The sequence below is a fragment of the Triplophysa dalaica genome, chromosome 3, assembly GCF_015846415.1.
Source record: "Triplophysa dalaica isolate WHDGS20190420 chromosome 3, ASM1584641v1, whole genome shotgun sequence".
NCBI classification, from domain to species: domain Eukaryota; kingdom Metazoa; phylum Chordata; class Actinopteri; order Cypriniformes; family Nemacheilidae; genus Triplophysa; species Triplophysa dalaica.
The window spans coordinates 1338792-1352096 of NC_079544.1; the positions used below are offsets into that span (position 1 = coordinate 1338792).

General features: G+C 37.3%; 2 protein-coding genes across 4 annotated transcripts; both read left to right on the forward strand.

Moving 5' to 3' along the window:
- The first annotated feature begins 1108 nt into the window (after positions 1-1108).
- On the forward strand, positions 1109-3227 carry LOC130417226 (protein FAM43A-like). The gene has a single exon (XM_056742597.1). The coding sequence runs from the start codon at positions 1163-1165 to the stop codon at positions 2174-2176; it is 1014 nt and encodes a 337-aa protein (XP_056598575.1). The 5' UTR covers positions 1109-1162; the 3' UTR covers positions 2177-3227.
- Positions 3228-10129: 6902 nt separating this feature from the next.
- Positions 10130-12756, forward strand: LOC130417232 (mitochondrial ubiquitin ligase activator of nfkb 1-A). 3 transcript variants are annotated; one of them, XM_056742610.1, is made up of 6 exons: positions 10130-10205; positions 10316-10425; positions 10700-10823; positions 11679-11766; positions 11842-11962; positions 12055-12756. In XM_056742610.1, exons 3-6 carry the CDS (start codon positions 10707-10709, stop codon positions 12536-12538), a joined length of 810 nt encoding a protein of 269 aa, XP_056598588.1. In that variant the 5' UTR covers positions 10130-10205; positions 10316-10425; positions 10700-10706; the 3' UTR covers positions 12539-12756. The 3 variants fall into 3 exon arrangements, with proteins under 3 accessions (XP_056598588.1, XP_056598586.1, XP_056598589.1); XM_056742608.1 differs by having other exon boundaries at positions 10145-10213; XM_056742611.1 differs by having other exon boundaries at positions 10181-10213; positions 10296-10425.
- The last annotated feature ends 549 nt before the right edge of the window (positions 12757-13305 follow it).

Consider the following 13305-nt stretch of genomic DNA (forward strand, 5'->3'; position numbering starts at 1 on the left):
CGCTTTTCACAATGTGTATTGTTTCAAAGCAGCTTTACAGGGGCAAACAGGAAAAACAGAAAAGGTAAAAACACAGCACAGTGCATGGTGTTTATACAACGAGTAAGATCATTCCAGTAAATAATATCTAATATCTAAATAAATAAATAAATGCAGTCTCCCGGTGAGCAGGCCAACACTGCCTTGCTGTGAGGAACCCAAACTCCAATGATTGATTAATGGAGAAAAAAACCTCGGGAGAAACCAGGTTCAACCGGGAGGGCCAGATCCCCTCTGACGTGTCATAGCTGCACTCAGACTGCTGACATGTGATTTTAGTTTAGCATTTAATACCAAATATTGTAACTTCAGCATTAATAAGACAAATAGTCAGTCTTTGCTTTTGGTTGGGGGTGTATTGGTCTGAGCTGGGATGGTCCGATGGTCATATTTCTCTTATATAATTTATTTTTATGACATTATAAACATGCTCTTAATGGCATACCTAAATATTGGATCAATAAATGCTCGAGCAGTTTGTGTTAAAACCACTTTCAGGGATAGGAGCACAGGGTCATGCACTTAGACCTCAAACTTTAGAAACACAAACATCAATCATGATGACAATCAGGAAACATCATTTATAAAATAATAACTCTAAACTAACTACATTTTAAACATTTTAAACAACAACTGCATGAATAAAGTTAGTAAACACTAAAACAGGAATTTATTTTAAAAAATTTGATTCAAAATCAAACTAAATGTGCCACAATGCAAGCTGGAGTTTCTGTTTGTTGAGCTTAAATAATATTGCAAGTTTTGAACAAAGGCTTATCTAAGTTATCTAAGAGTATCTAAGTCCAGTCAACAAAATAATCTTTGTTAGCAACACGCTGTGGACGGATTTTATTCAGTACACGTAAAATAGTATATTTTCTCCTTCTACAAAACATTATTTGTTTAAGTAACATAAATATCTTTGTTAAATGAACATATTCCAGTTTAATTTTTAACAGTATATATATGTACAAAAAGTTTGGCCACCCCTGCTATAATCTGTAATGGTTCAGTCCACACAGATATATAAGTGACTGCAGCTCAGTGCTGTGCTGTAGAGCAGATGTGTCTCTGGCAGGTTGTGAAAGTTTAGATTCAATACAGCGCAGCATTTATTGTCACAATGTTGCAACTAAAAGCGAATGAAGATGAACTCATAGAAAAAGATAAATACTCAAAGTTTTCTCTCGGCTCGGCTCTGTCTTCATTCACCAAATCATATCCAGACAGCGCTCTGACCCGCATCGGGACCATCTTCAAATCCAGAAGGAAAAAGTTAGACATCACCTCAGACGATCCCACCTATACGGTCTTATATTTGGGCAATTCGACCACCATTCAGTTGAAAGGAGAGGGATGTACGGACGTGGTCATCAGGAAGATCTGGAATAAGAGCGAGATGGGCAGACACGGCATTAAAATGCGCCTGACCATGGGCGCTGAGGGAATACGCATGATCCACTCAGACGAGAAGTCCAGAAAACCAGGACATCTGTACTTACTTCACCGAATCACATACTGCGTGGCCGATCCGAGGCTCCCCAAAATCTTCGCCTGGATTTACCGACACGAGATCAAGCACAAAGCGGTGATGCTGAGATGCCACGCGGTCCTCGTCTCCAGACCCGAGAAGGCAAAAGCGATGGCGCTTCTGCTGTACCAGACCTCCAGCTCGGCTCTGAGCGAGTTTCAGAGACTCAAACGAAGAGAAGACGCCAAACATCAGCAACAGATCCTCATAGGAGAGCAAACGGTTCCTCTCGTGCTCAAGAGGAAGATGGTGAGCGTGTACAAACCTCCGGTGGAGCGCAGCCGAAGCGCTCCTAAACTCCACTCCATCATTGAAGATCTGGTCGGGGAGGGAGAGGAGGAGAGGGTCATGCTGTTTGATGAGTTTCTAGACGACGACTGTTTCGAGGACAGCGAAGAGGGATTGTGTGCCATCATCAATGAACTGGGAGAGCTGTGCATTGGAAATGATGTGAAGTCTTTGAAGTCTGATGCTCAGGTGACTCGTCTGCTGTGTGGTGAGAGCACGAGCAGTGAGTCGTCCATTGACGGTAATATTGACTTGAGCTCCGGAACAGATTCTGATGAGTTCACAGATGATAACCATCCAGAAACGAAAAACAGCTGAAAAAACGTCAACGTCTATTCTTTTACATTCCAATACTGTGGATGTTGGCTGTTATCTTCATTGTACTTGAACTGGTCTGGAGTGTTTAGTTAAATGTGTGAAGCATTAGATTGATCTTGTAGGTGATGTTTAAATGCACTGTAAAATATATCTTTGCTATGCAAATGTTTCAAATCTGTGAATATTCTCTTTTCTGTGTAGATGCTGTATTACTTACAGTAAATGTAAATGTGTTGAGTGTTATTTGTCAATAAACACAAAGAAAGGTGACATATTCTTTTTTTCATTAAATAATGGAAAAGTCTTGTTAAAATAAGATTTCTGGTTTAATGGTAAAATGTTGTTGCACTTTCATTAGAACAGACTAAGAGGAAAGTGGATTGGATTTTTTTCTCTCTACTGTCTTGTGCAGTAAAGTACACTGCCATCTAATTTTAAATGCATTGTAAAAAACAAAACCAGTATGATGTACTTAATGTTTTTGTGTTTTTTGACAAAACAAAACAAATTAAGTAAAATTTACTAAAAACTGTGTGAAAATAAACGTCACAAAACAACTTAAGTGAAATTTAGTTTTAAAGCTGTGTGACAAAAAACATTACAGAACAAATGAAGTAAAATATACTTTAAAAACTGTGTTTTTTTTACGAAACAAATTAAGTAAAAACCAAATTCACAATGATGACAGATTATGTAAAGTGTATTTCTGCACTGTCCTCCGAATGGAAAATGCATGATGATGATCTGTATTTACATGTGAGGAAATGCCAACACAGTTAATAACGTGAGCCAAGAGAGGACTGACCACGCCATGTGCCATGTTTTCTATGTGCATATTTGTTATACTTCAGTAATAGAAGAAATGAATAACAATTGCCAATAATTGAGACAGTTTATCGGTAGAACACATTCATAAAATTAAAGTTATTAGCCATCCATAATGATTTTTAGTATAAACATATTTACAGGCTTGATTTTGACCCTTTATTCCTGGTTTTGTTCCTGTTATTTAAATGACGCTTCTGCACAGCAATAATTAAACAGTGTCACATGTTCCCTATAAATGAATTATCTGTGTTTTGGGGATTTTTTTATCCGTTTTTTCCACATTTTATGAGTGCACAATGAGCCGCGTAAAAGTGAAACAAAGACAAATTTGACCATTGGACACTTAACATAATGTATAATGTATAATGTTTTTATCACAAGATGCAAAGTGAAATGTACAGAAACCAAGAAGTTTGTAATATTTACAGCAATATTTGAAGCTGTAAATAAGGACACATGCTCTGCAAAGCGTTGTATCGATTATGCCTGTGTTGCTTTTGACTTTCACACTTCACTACACACAGAATTCTGACCCATCACTAAAGGCAGTTTACTTTACGGCCCCCGGTGTGTGTCTAGACCACCAGACCGTCATCAATAACATGCCAGTTTAGTCACTGTATTGAGTGCAATATTTCTGAAAGTTGAACAGACGAACTGATGGTCACACTGGCTTTGTGTGAAACATCTTCCAGAGCAGCCGGTGACAGAAAAGGAATTTTGTTTTTCTGAGCCACGGAAATCATTTCCCGTCTGTCTGGGGCTTTGTTTCAACTTCCTCATGTCAAGTGCAGCTGTGGTGCTCAGACACAAAACACATTCACACATGAGGCCATGCAAACATGTTTACTTGTTCATGACTGGATCACACAAACTGTAAATATTCGACAAATAGAAGTCGATAAACATCTTTTCTTCTTGTAATAGGATTTTATGTTTTCACTCGCATGTCCTCCAAAAATACAATTTATAACGTTATCTATATTAGACCCAAAACCTTCATCCACAGTTTTATGAGAGCATCTAGTTTTCATTTTTGCATATCATATTGTATCCTAAATAATCAAATATTTGAAACAAAAAGCGTTTGAACATTCTGTTCCTTTGAGAGCTGTGGCACATTCAAGAGCTATTGATTGTCATGTCTGCACGTGTATTATAAATGTGCCGGCAGACCATCGATCTGTCCGTTACGCCTGATCTGTGTTGGGGAGCGGATTGATTGTCAGCTGCTGTGACAGGAAAATAAAGTGTCTGTCATTATGGGCAAATCACTGAGCTGTGATTCAGGTAGAATGAGCCAATAAAGAGTTTTTAAAAATAGATTAAAGCACATTGGCCCATAAAAAGTAACAAATGCAGATGAACAGACAAACAATCATTGCTAACAAGGTTTAATCTTCTACACGCCCTATTTGGTCACATGTGCCTGTTAAAGCACAGCTGAATATTGAAAATATTCTATACCTCCATGTTTCAAAATATACTTCAAAATAGTGGCAAAATACACAGATATACATAAAAATGTTTGTGAACTAAAGGTTAAGAATATTAAGTAATGAATTTCGCCCCTATAAAGTGAAGCATCCGTGTTTAAGAACAAATTAAGAGTTTGGTTCCAAAATGAGATTTAGAAATCATGTTTTTTATTTGATAACAATTAATAACAAACTGCAGTCAGTTTGTTTTGATTCTAGCCAAAATAATTAAAAAAATACAGCGGACTAACAAAATAAAAACATGATATTTTGAAAACTTAGTTATCTTATTTTGCAGCCAAACTCTTCAAATATAGTTACATCTTTGGGCCAAAGCCTTTTCTATTCTATTCTGAGGATTTCTGTAAATGTTTACACTTTCAACAAAAAGAAATGACTGAAATTATTTTATTTATATTAGCAATATAATCACACGATATGCATGTGACATTATTTATATTTATTTAATATACATCATTAAATCAAATCCCTTTATTGTCATTCAAACATATACACAAGTTCAACAGTACAGGTGAAAATCTTGTTTTTTTATTCAATTTTGTTAAATTGTGCATTAAAAATCCATTGAGATGTTTTTTACATTCTTACTTGGATCATTCCAACGTTGTCATGTTATTAGCCAATAGTTATTCTAAATAAAATGTGTTTTTATTTGTATGTGAATTACTGTTCTTAGTATCTTTGTGTTTGTACCACATATTAATAACCCTCTTCTTGTGGTCTCTTTACTTAAAGGGGTCATATGGCACGAACACGTGTTTTTCTGTGTCTTTGGTGTGTCATAAGTTGCCCATGCATGTATTAGACACATAAAATTGTAAAAATGAAAGTGTGGGAACAGAAGATGATTTCTGTCTAAAAGTGAATGATCACCCAGACCTGCCTGAAACGCCTCGTGTAACCACACCTCCACAAATCTACATCAGTTGGTGGTCTGATTTGACTAAGACCGCCCAAATGTATACACAAGTAAGGTGGGCGTACCTGTCAGTACAATTGAAGAGGAACCTGATGTTCCAAATATGGTCAGAGGCGTTCTTAAATATCAAAGCAACATCATTTAATCACGTTCTGCGGAAGGATGAAACAAGCTCTCCAAATGCGTTCCCTAGCAACAGTCCTCACTTTTCGAGCTTTCTTGTTAGAACCTGCGACCTCATAATGAGCTTTGAATTGCTGGTGATTGTGTTATTTCTCACCTCATCTTTGAGCCACATGTGCTCAGGCCATCAGAGGGGGTGTGTTGCTGATCCATGTGTCTCTGTGGTGTGACCTCACACGTCTCACATCATCACACCTTCTGTTTTCAACGGCTGCCTGCGTGAACACAGCATCCTCCATGTGTGGCATGATCAAGCCATCGTCTTATGAAAGAGCTTACGTGGATGAGCAGGTATGTTGTCTGAATGGGCTTAATGAATGACAACATCTTAACCTCTTGCATTAAGTGCACTCTGAACTGCTGGATAATTCTCACAGTTTCAAAATTATAGATTAAATAATTCTGCAATACAGCTGAAAAAAAACAAGCAAAACTCCAAAACTAACAACATGAGATGCAAATCAATTCGTTTTTGAAAGCTTAGCACTTCCACTTATTGACCATAAATTTTTTTTTATAAAGTTTTAGACCCGTTATGTACCTTAATTATAAAGAGTGCTATGTAATATTTATTTTCAAAGTCAAACATCTATAAGAAGTGAGTGTTGATAAAATGAGAACATAAAAGCTTGTTCGCATCTGTCTGCGTGAGTAAAGGATTCTCATATTGACTCTTGAACCTTAAATCATCCTCAACTCAACTCAACTTTATTTATATAACGCTTTTTACATTTTTCATTGTTACAAAGCAGCTGTACATGAGACACATTGAATACAAGAAAAACAACTAAAGGCATATACCTGTAAAACAAGAAAAAGGTGAAAACAACAAAAGACAGACGTCCTCATTGAAGCTCTTCTGTAATGAATAAATCTTTTGTCTTACGTCTGACCAAATGCGTCAGAGATTCTAATGAGAAACACCGAAATGAAAAGGGTGAGCTTTAAAGAGTGTGTTTAATAAACTGCACTTTACGTGTTTATGAATAGCACGGGTCACATCCATCAACACCCCAAAATGTGAGTGCAAAATGAATACAAGAAGGGATTTGTTAGTCATTCTGTGGGACTAAAATCATCACACCGGTTCACCACACATTGGAGTATCAACAGGCAGATGCTGACATGTTCTTTGTATGTTGGTATATTGCTCATGAAGGTTCTGACAAACCCCCAATTACAACTTTGACATTACTTGTCTCACATTGTGCTCTGGACATGAATGACACCAATCACACCGTGGCTTTTTGTGACACTATATGACAGTATTGATGCATGACGTCAGAAAAAGACGTACTTTTGGCTCCTAAAGGAACACGTTTTCAATGCCAACAAAGACGTTGAAAAGTATGAAAGCATGTTGCAATTATATAATTGAAATGCAATTTGCGAAACGCCAATGCTGTACATTTAATATGTAATTGAAATTAATATTTTAAAGCTCTTTAAATTGCAAAATGTAAATGAAAATGCATTCCCCGGATGGATTATATAGGATAAAGATAGCCAAGCAAAACTGTAGCAAAATCTAAACTGCTACCAATATACTTCCATAGAAAAGACGTCTTTGGACATACCTTTGCTCTGAGGGGGGTTCATAAATTTCATGTGTCTTTGCATTCTCTCTGTCTTTCGCATTGCTGTTGGAAGACTTTCCTGTCATTCCTAAATTTTGTTACCGTTGAAATTCAACAGACACTTGGAATTGGCATAATATATGCAGAAATACTGAATACACTCTTACAAATAAAGGTGCTTAAAAGATTCTTCCCAACGATGCCATAGAAGGACCATGTTTGGATCCACAAAGAACAAGAAGGCTTTGTCTTACTTTTTTATAACCTGAAGGACTTTTTTTCGCCACAAAGATCCTTTTGTGATACTGAAAGGTTCTTCAGATGTTAGAGGTTCTTTATGACATCGAAGAACCTTTTGAAGCATGTTTTTTAAAACTAGATTGGTTTCTAAATGTTTTCCACAGTTGAGCAAACATCCGTTTATTTTGTGGCTCAGTGGTAAGATCATGGTGCTGCTAACGCCAAGGTCATAGGTTCGATCCCAGGGATTGCACATACTTAATAAAAATTTAAAGAATAATGTAAAGTACAATGCAATGAAAGTCCCTTTGGATAAATGCGTCTGCCAAAAGCATAATAAAATGTAGAAAAAATAAAGTACAAATGATTCTGTTTGGCCAACGTTTTCATCCAAAGTGTCTTTATAGTTTGAGGTATACATTATATAAGTTTGTGTGCTAGCACAATGCTCTATTAGTAGAACTAGAGGAACTCCCTGTATAGCTCTCGCGCTTGAAGGACACTTCTGTCACTCTTTACTGAATGTCCTGTTTATAAAGGAAACAAGTCAAGGCCAGCAGAAACTATTCCAAGCCACCTGGAGAGGTTTCTTATGTCACCTCTCGACACTCCCAGCAATATTACTGTACTCAAACACAGTTAACATATCAGTTCATGCCATCGTTAGTTCTTAGAAAAAGGTCCGATGTTATTTTGAGTAACATAATCTGCATGTCACGCCTCAAGGGTCGAAATACTGTTACAAAAGTGTTGAAGGTGATCTTTGTACTTAGTTTTTATCTCGTCAGGAGATGAGATATCCAAGACGCTCTTCTCAGAAAACATTAACAAAGAACTTCTGAGAACTGAGAGTCCTGTGTCTCGACCGAAAATAGATTATATAGTGGAATGAAATTCACTGAAACTTTTAATGATGTCATAGAACTCAATGTTGGAACAAGATGCCGTTGACCTGATGCTCAGACCAGGCTCAACTTAAAAATGTCAGTCTAATTCTGAGAATAAACTAAATTTAGTAACACGAACATTAATCTCCCAGTCCATCTAGTCAAGTTATTGTCCAAGACTGTCAACAATCTGAATTTAGAACAATTGAAGTAAACATTGGACTAGACGGATGACAATAATGGTGACTGAACTATTATCTGTGAGAAACATGACAACATAACCTTCATTAGATTGTTAAAAAACAACAAACCAAATCAGACATCAAGAATGCAAAGTTTATTCGTTCTGTATATGCACGCTGGGAACGACATCATGTGATCATATATACTCTTCAATTCTACTTTCTGTAAAAATGGAGAAAGAAGTCCAGAAGCGTTTCAAGGTAAACATTGAACATTTTTATTACTGAAGGCGATTGTAAGCTTCTGGAAGAATCTTGACCACGCCTTCGCTTACATGTGATCATTTACAAGCGTCTCTTCTCAGAAGATGTTTGTAAAAATCTTATGAAACTATCAATGATTCTATGAATGCTTATATATCATGTTGTAACACAGTTGTGGAGATAGTTCCTCATGAGCACTTCAACATTCTTGCTCAGTTCACAGAAACGCTCAATACCAGGCAAACACAATATCTACATTTTCTTCTTCAAAGAAGTCTGCAGTGCATGTCGTATCTCTGGTTTTATTGTCCTGACTCTTACACAATGTTGTGTTTGGCAACCTAAATGAACAACTCATATAAATATCTGTCATCAGGTTGATCCTTGACATCCTCAACAATTGTGTGATTGTAAATATATTTTACAACCCTGATAATAAATTGCATTAGTCGAAAGTTAGAAAATGATTCAAGGTTCGCCAAATGCATCCTTACGAAACAAACCGTGAACAACAATACACAGACATTATAGTCACTTATAAACCAGTGTTGTAAACACAGGAACATTAAAGCCCTGTACCTTTCTGAAGATTACATTTTGTGTAGATCTGAAAAACATTGGGGCCAATGCATTGTTTTGTGGAGAGTCGGATAGAAGAAGAATAGCTCGTGGCATCCTGTTGTGGATGAACAGAGACCTACAGGATGTGACCTCACAGTAAGAGGAGTTTCCTGTGAGGTCTCAGCTGTATGTGTACCTTTATGAACCAGTTTTTTATTTTTCCCTCTAAATGATTCTCATTGTTATTCATCTTAATAAACTTAAATTTTACAAAAAAGTTCAAACAGGGAATTCTGACGCACTTTATCTTGGTGATGAAAACCTCTGCGATTTTATCAGGGGTTTGTAGACTTTTGAGATCCACTGCATATAATTCCCATTACACAATTATTTGTGTACCTAATATAATGCGCCTCTATTGTATATTTATACGAAGTGTATTTGGAACTGAATGAACTTTTTAAAGAAGATTTAGCTTTAATTATTTCATTGCATTAAATAAGAATAAATGTTTTTTTTTAGAATTAAATAATATTTTTGCATCAACATTTCATAATCTTAGTTTTTTTGGACGTATAGTTCCCACGTGTCCAAGGCAGAGTAGGTGTGTGTCTTCAACACATGCTTTGTTTTATCATAACAAACTTCTTTTTGTTTCAGGTTTAACATGAAAGTGAGCTTGTGCTTCTTTCTTTAAAAAGATGTTTTGTGTAGTAAAATGTATTCGTTTATTCATGTAAACAGTGAGTTTAACACATGTGTGTGCTTGACCTGACAGAACAACACGTATCTGTTCTTTGTCAACAGCGCCCTCTCGTGGACATCATGATGCTCACCGCCATACAACACGAATGATGGCGGATTAAATAACAAACTGATACACGGTCAGGTGAGAAGGTGAATACTTAAGTGTTACAGTGTCCACGTTGATATCTTAAACGATGAAGAATATGTAATATCATAAGATTACTCGTCATAGTCTTCTGTTTTGTTATGCAGTTGTGGTTTCGTGATTCATCGGAACTCAAGGTTTACTTTCACTGAGCTGAGGTGTGTTCGTGTGTGTGTGCTCTCACCTGTCGTCTCATCTGATGAGTTACATTGTTACTGTAAGTGTTCTTCTGATGTAACGACATGAAGTCGACTGATACATTGAGATCAAAGTGCTTTGTATCAAACAATGTTATATTGTATCACTGAGATATCAAGACGAACCAATGAAAGCGAAACTAGATTCTGCTCCTCAATGAAACTGCTTTGACATTTAACTTCCTTATTTGCCTTTATTAAGAAGTTTACTTTTAAACTCTGGGGTTTATAACAATTATAACATCTGCGTGGCCCATGAGAGGTTATTTCGACATGTTTGTGTCTTTATTTCAGAAGAGAAATGAGTGACTTATTCTACAGCCCATTGACGGTCATATGTGCTGGATCCAGCTTGGCTTTCTCTGCGGTGTTTTATAAGCTGTACAAAGATAAAAAACAAGAGACACAGAAGCTGAAGGTAGTGCTAAACACTCAAATATAACATGTACGAGCTGTTAAAGGTGTCATAGAATCGAAACTGTATTTACTTTGACATAGATGAATAATAAGAGGTCTCTGCTAGGAATGTGCACGATTCACCGAAAATATAAATGTCACGTGATTTATGCACAACTTGTGAGTTAAAGGAGTAGTTCACTTTCAAAATAAATTTTCATGATAATTAACTCAACCCCAATGGTGAATTTGTTTCTTTAGTCGAAAAGAAATTGTTGTTTTATTTAGAAAGTGAGCGATGGTTTCACTAGATAAGACCTTTGTTCATGGTCTGGTCTGGTTTAAAGCCCTTTGAAGCTGCACTGAAACTGTCATTTTCACTTTAAACTGTTTGGAGTCCATTGAAGTCACTATGTGGAGAAAAATCTAGGAATGTTTTCTTTTAAAATCATTTACAGAAGACCATAGCACACGTAGTTCTTGGAAATGGCATGTTTTTATCACTGTTCCTCAAGCCTCCTCGGGTATTTTCATGATAATAAAGTATATTTATAATGATCGGATTAACGGGTGGTTTTGTTTTTAAATAAAAAAATATTGAGCAACATTTACTACTGATCCCAGAGCGGTGCTTCACGGACAAGCTACACATAAATAAAATAATCGATGCCTTGCATTATTGCAGCCAGCTCGATTTCAGCAGGATTTAGTGGTACCGCGATTAACCGTCCACATGTCTATTCTGTACGTGGAAATGTCACTCGCAAAATGGGCACGTGTGTACGGAATTGTCCACATATGTGTTTTGGGTTTTGAGGTGAACATGAATATGTTTATCATATATCATTTGTTTCTTGTCTATAAATCATTCTTCTAGGAGATCCCACACTTTCAGCCAGACCATAACCTGCTCAGAATACTGAACGCAACCCCACACAAAAGACTTCATTATGTTGCTGTAGACGGTGTGTATACGTAGTGAGTTTTGAATACCTCCACCTGCAGTGAAACATCGACATTGACGCGTCTTTATTTCACAGGTTTGGTGCAGGCTAACGGAGAGCCTATTACCAGCCAATACGCACAACGCTGTCACGGCGTTGTGCAGAAAATCACTGTGCAGGAGCATTGGAAGTATTGGAACTCAATGATGAAATCATGGTAAACGTTCATGTCGATCATCATTTTGCTCTTCACCCAAAAAGCCATGACATGTAGTGTGAAAAAGCTTATCTGCCTCTGTACATGGACAGGGTCTCCAAAACGGTGAACAAGAAGGAAACCAACAACACGGTGCCTTTCAGCCTGGTCCAGCCCGGATCATATGTCAACGAGGTCTCCGTCCATGTGGATTCTCCTCTGGAGGCGGCCGGGGATTACCTGGAGCAGGTGCACAAACGCCTCCGACAGGCTCAAGAGGGCCTGGTGGGCATTGTGCTCCACGAGTTCAGCGGGGAGAAGCCCGTTGCTCTAGAGGAGCGTGAAGAGATGCTGCGGGTCGGGTCTTTTCTCACAGGGTTCGGAGAGCTCGTGCTGGAGCAGGACAAGGTTGTGAAGTTGCGGCCACCTAGAGACGGCCGCAGTTACATCCTGATCGCCAGCGATTACAAGAGCTTCATTCAGCGGCACGAGAACAGCGCCAACATGTGGAAAGGGCTGACAGCGCTGTTCGGCATCACTGGGGTCACGCTGCTAGCTGGTTTCATCCATACTGGACTCAAGGATAAGAAGAAGTGATTGAGTCTTATCACTACTACGCACGAGAACAGATTTACTTTGAGTGGTTGGTGCTGTTTAAATGGGTTGTGGATTTATAAGTGGGAGGATGTCTGGGTACTTGATTGAAATCTGCTAAAGCTTTGGTTTCCAATAATTTTTTTTTGATTAAGATGTTTAAGAATTATGAAATGTACGCAACATGCCACACTAGGTAAATAAACAACTATGTGCTGCAATCTTTGGTTTTAATCAACGATTTTTTATTAAAATCTTTTATTTTAGGAGACTTGACTATCAGCTGGGAAATGATTGGGAGGTATAGGTGGTCCATAACGAGATGGTCCTCAATGCGGAACACATGATCCAGGGGGCGAGGTTGGATCCAGGTCCAACTCCTCTCACTTTATATACTTAGCCGCAATTTGGAGAGCTAAATTCCAACCAGTGGTAGCCAATGTTTGCTCTTATCAACGTAATCATAATGAAGTGTATGTCTGTAAGTAAGGATTGCAGTTAAATGTGTTAACCCAAACCCTAAACGCAACAAAATACATTATTAAAAGTAACCAAACCCTAAACCTTAATCTAAAAAAATATGCTGTGCTATTAAAAATACGTAAATAAATAAAGTTTTTCTAAAGCAAGTTTATTTAAAATATGTTAATAAATTTGCTGAAGACAGACTTTATTTATGAAAAATACGTTAACGATAAATAGTTTGTCTTCAGCAAGTTTGTTAAAAGTTTGTCTTCAGCAAATTATTAAAAATACGTTAATAAGTCAAG